This window comes from Blastomyces gilchristii, assembly GCF_000003855.2.
Source record: "Blastomyces gilchristii SLH14081 genomic scaffold supercont1.2, whole genome shotgun sequence".
NCBI lineage: Eukaryota > Fungi > Ascomycota > Eurotiomycetes > Onygenales > Ajellomycetaceae > Blastomyces > Blastomyces gilchristii.
This window is the reverse complement of record NW_003101681.1, coordinates 5,687,724-5,692,454: the sequence shown is the minus strand read 5'-3', so window position 1 is coordinate 5,692,454 and position 4,731 is coordinate 5,687,724. Positions and strand designations below refer to the sequence as shown.

Sequence of the window (4,731 nt, the reverse complement as noted above, 5' to 3'; positions counted from 1 at the left end):
TTTTTACATTAACTGCTGTAGAAGAATAAGATAGAAACTGCTAAGATATATACTACTATATACTCTCTATCAAGACTTTTTCTCTTCAGAGTCTTGATATTATAGAGAATATAAGTCTGTTTCTATATAATAATATAAATATTATCAGTGAGATGTAGAGGAACTGATTATTTATATCTTAAAATAGAAGACTTTATCAATGATTATATTAATATAGAATTAATTCTTAAATTCAATAGAAATCTAGTATTGCTATTCTCAATCTCTTGCAGAATCTATTAAATATTGAGATATTAAAACTAGATTTAATATATCTCACTATGCAAAGATCAAAGACTCAGTCAGATCTTGAGATATACTGAATTTATAGTTGTTAACATATTATTGACTTGTTATGTTGACTCATTATTCACTGATTATATATTGAATACTGTTGTCAAGATATCTTTTTATATTATTCTGCTGAGAATGAGCCAGATTGAGAGAGGTGATATGAGAGTGAGACTTAATATTAATGTCTAGATACACTGAACACAGATCACAGAGATTGTACTTCAGAAATGTCTGTTAATTATATACTTGATATTATTACTGAGATATCTTTTTGTATTTTTCTACTGAGAATGAGCCAGATTGAGAAGAGTGATACAAGGATGAGACTTGACATTGATGTTTTGAAACATCAAAGATGAACAGGGTTTTCACAGAGATCACTTCTCAGATATCTTCACAATTACAGATCAGGAATCTTTCAAAATTGAGAAGATTGATGTATATGACTAGGTCTCTTCATCTTACAATTTGTATGGCAATTTGGCCTGGGGTTGTGGTGTGATAGGGAAGAACAGGGGATAATCTCACACAGGAGTTTTGAACAATGTCTGGTTCACATTTGGCTGGATAACTCCACCACCACACAGGGTATGCAGTCGGCAATGGGGTCAAAATGCTTGTATGATCGAGGGCTTTTCGATGGATCTATCGGCGGGTTCTTATTCGAAAAATCGAGCGAGTTCGTGGTGAAGTGATTGTTCTTCTCAGTGAGCTTCTGATTGTGTTTTCTGACATGATTTTACATGAACACAGATGCTGATATGTTTGTTTTTATTCATGTAGAATTCTCACACATTGACAGATCTGTGTCCGCAGATAACAGTGAATATCTCAATATTGAATTATTGATTGAGAACTTGAAGAATGTGATAATGAAGAAATTGTTCATATCATGTGTGACTGAGTCTCTCATGTCTTCTTCTGTTCTCTCTGTTTCTTTCTCTGCTGTCTTCTCTCAATCTTCTATTCTTACTTCTGTGTCTGATTCTCCCGCTTCTGCTACTTCTGTTCTTATGACTCTCACTTCTACTATTTCTGCTCTCTCTGTCTCTGCTATCTCTGCTTTTATTATCAGCTCTTCTCATTTTAAGAAGATGTTATGTAGACTTGATAAATTATATTTCTCAGTGCATACACTTCTAGACTGACCGTGTGACCGTGTCTGAGACCAGGACCAGAATATTTGATGATCTCATTATCAATTCAACTGATCTCATTACACTGTTTTAACATTAGATAGTAGTCTCATACTGTTTCAGTGAGACTTACTGTCTACTCTTATTACATTTTTCAAATGAGACCATGATTTCCACTTCTCAATTTAAATTATTTTTATTGCTTTAAATGACTTTAAATCTCATTTGAGCATTACCAAAAAGCGTTACTTTTTAAAAAATTAAAAATAGTCTAAAAAACCTTAAAATGTCTAAAAATAGTGACTTTATGCCAGGAATGGGACTAAATAAGATCAAATGAAACCACTTTCTTATTTTTTCTAAGTCATGGTTCTATTTTGAGATCTGATATATAGTCACTTTGCATGTTTTTTCAATGATTAGTCCCAGCGGGATTCACACCAAGAAATGTATGAGGCCAGATCAAATGGAATCAAGTGTGAAATTCATAATTCTGCTGGTCAGTCTATATACTTCTGTTCTTCTTATCAATCTCTAAAATGATTTATTGTACAAAGACTGTATACAACACAACTATCTGAAGCTTGATCATAAATATCAATTATTACATTTATTTTAAGTATTTATAATAAGATAATTATTCATTTATACTGAAGAATCACTTCTCTTCTCAACAGTGTTAAGATTGTAAGTCTTTTCTTTTTTCATCTTTTCTTTCTGACACTGATTTTTCTGTTCTTAGAAGAAATTGTTATGAGTTTTATTATATATAAAGTTGTGATATTCATGAATATCAAGAAACTTTTTATAACTGTTAAATTCAATATTACAGATATATCTACTCTAATGAATATCTTCAAAATGATTCACTCATATCAGTCTATTCTCTGATATTTATTATCTGACTTCATAGTACAGGTGAAGAATATCTGTGTTTTCAGAAATAAAAACATGAATATCATACTTTTTTACACTCACAGACATGAGACTTGTATGTCTTGTCTAAGATATTATTATAAGAATGAGCTGTTTATACACTATATTCTGCTTTCTGTATTTCTCTGTGTCTCTCTCTCTCTTTCTGAGAAGCCTTGTGTGTGTTGTAATTATATATACAACTCTAAGATCAGTGAATGTTTATTCAGTAACTGTTCTTATTTCTGATTTTGCAGTTTTCATACACTAACAATGATTCTTAGTTGCTTCAGTGTCAGAGATTATTCTAATTGAAGATGATAACACTGCTGAGACTACTCTCTCTCACTCTCAAGCTTCTCTCAGTGCTTTCTCTCTCTCTTCTACAGAGAAGATTGTGTGTATATCAGATTATAAGTATTCAGCTCTGAGTGACTTCTGCTGTTATTTATCTGATTCTGTGTCTTCTTCTTCTTTCATTTCTTTCACTTCTATCTTCTCTGTCTTGACTTCTGATTCTGCAGATTCTGCACTTTTCTTCAATTTTTCTACACACATGCATACACATTTCTATATTGACATTTCAGTCAATCTTGTAATAAACAATATTAATGTTATACACAGAGTGATAGAGAAATTGAAGATATATATAATATTGTTATAAGAGCAGCTTGCAGCTCTCAAATTCCTTACAGATCTCAAGTTTTGAGATTTTCTTTGTTTTTGACATTTTTCTTTTCAGATGATGTAGTGTTGAAAATAGATTAAACATGTAATATATGAAAATGAATGAGATGTATGATAATATTTGTCTTTTACAGTTAATTCTTATAATTGATGATTAATTCATTATCTCTTCTCTTCTCTTACACTTTTTCTTTGTCTGCTAGTCACTACTCTTATGTAATCTCTATATAGTACAGTATTCAGTGACTAAGTTCAGTAGCTTTCATCTCTTGTGATTCTGTCTCATGTATTATACTGTCTCTCTTCACCTGCTCAGACTACTACAGTGAACAGCTCATTGAAACTAACCTTGTCTGATCTCTGAGCATCTTCAGAGATTGAGATGACTTAATCTCACATGTCTGTGAATGTTTCAGATGCTTTATTCTCTGTTGTCTCTGTGATTAAACTGATGTAAACAGTTGAATTCAACTCTGAATTTCTTTTTCTTCTGTGATCTGACTCATGTATAAGTCTGCTGCTCTGAGACTGCTCTTTACTGTATTATATCTACTATCTGCAGTGTGTTATTATATGATCAGCTACAGTTTCATCACTTATTGAAGTATGATATTTATCTGATTTCTTCATTTCTTCTTAATCTTTTCTTATAATTGTGAAGAGATTAGAATAAGTGAGATTATCTGATTTATAAGTATCTATGATTTCTCTTACTTTGTAAGACTTTTCAATTATAAGTCTCTTTCTTTTCAATACTGATGATAGTGCTGTAGATGATTATAATTCACTCAGATCTTATATCTTTACTTTCATAAGATATGAATTATTTATTAAGTTGTAAAAGATCTGTCTCTCTGATTCTTTCAATGTATATATTCTCAGAGAATGTGATTTAAGTATTTTATATGACTCAAACCATCTAGATTGAAACTTCTCAGAACTCTCATTGTGTACAAGAACTCATGTTCTTATCTTGAGACTTAATTTCTTAACTAGTGAGTCTTGTATTCTTTTCAATTAAATTGCTTAATTCAGGAGTAACTTATTAACTTTTACATGTGTGTGACTGATTTCTTTTAATCTTGATTCTGTGTCTGTGACTGCTGCATCTGCAACTGCTGTTTCTGCTGCTGTAAGAATAAGTGCTCGTAGGCGATTATTCGGGTGTTTGCAGCTTGGCGTGATATGTACTGTTAACTACTAGAAGTATTCACAGTAGAAAGATAAAATGTAGAGATTAAATGTATAATAGTATTCAAGCTAAGTTATGAATAGTATTCGCGAACTCCAGTCTATATAGTTGTGTGTAGCCAAGGGCTGCTAACTCTAGTAATTATATAAGAGATAGAAATAGAAATAAAGAATCCGTGAGAAGTAGAATTTCTTACATATCTCTCTCTCTCTAAGACTTTATTCATGAAGTCTTTCACTGAGTGATTCTATAGAATCAGGCTCAGCACTGCAGTGATACTCACTAAAAACCCTTTATATCTATATGAAAAAAACTCTCAGTGAGAAAGAATCTCTTATTACTGTGAAGAGAAAAGAGTCTGTTACTCAGTTTCTTATTTCATGAGATTCTTTATAACCTACAGATCTTTCTCTGACTATCATACAGATTCATCTCACATCTTTCATATAGAAGGGTTCTGATTGACTC

General features: G+C 31.5%; 1 protein-coding gene across 1 annotated transcript; it reads left to right on the top strand.

Moving 5' to 3' along the window:
* Positions 1 to 2,668: 2,668 nt before the first annotated feature.
* Positions 2,669 to 2,979, top strand: BDBG_16405 (uncharacterized protein; the record flags this gene model as incomplete). The annotated part of the gene is made up of 1 exon (XM_031724365.1): positions 2,669 to 2,979. A coding segment is annotated over one exon (311 nt), but the record flags the coding sequence as incomplete, so codon positions are not given.
* Between the last annotated feature and the right edge of the window lie 1,752 nt (positions 2,980 to 4,731).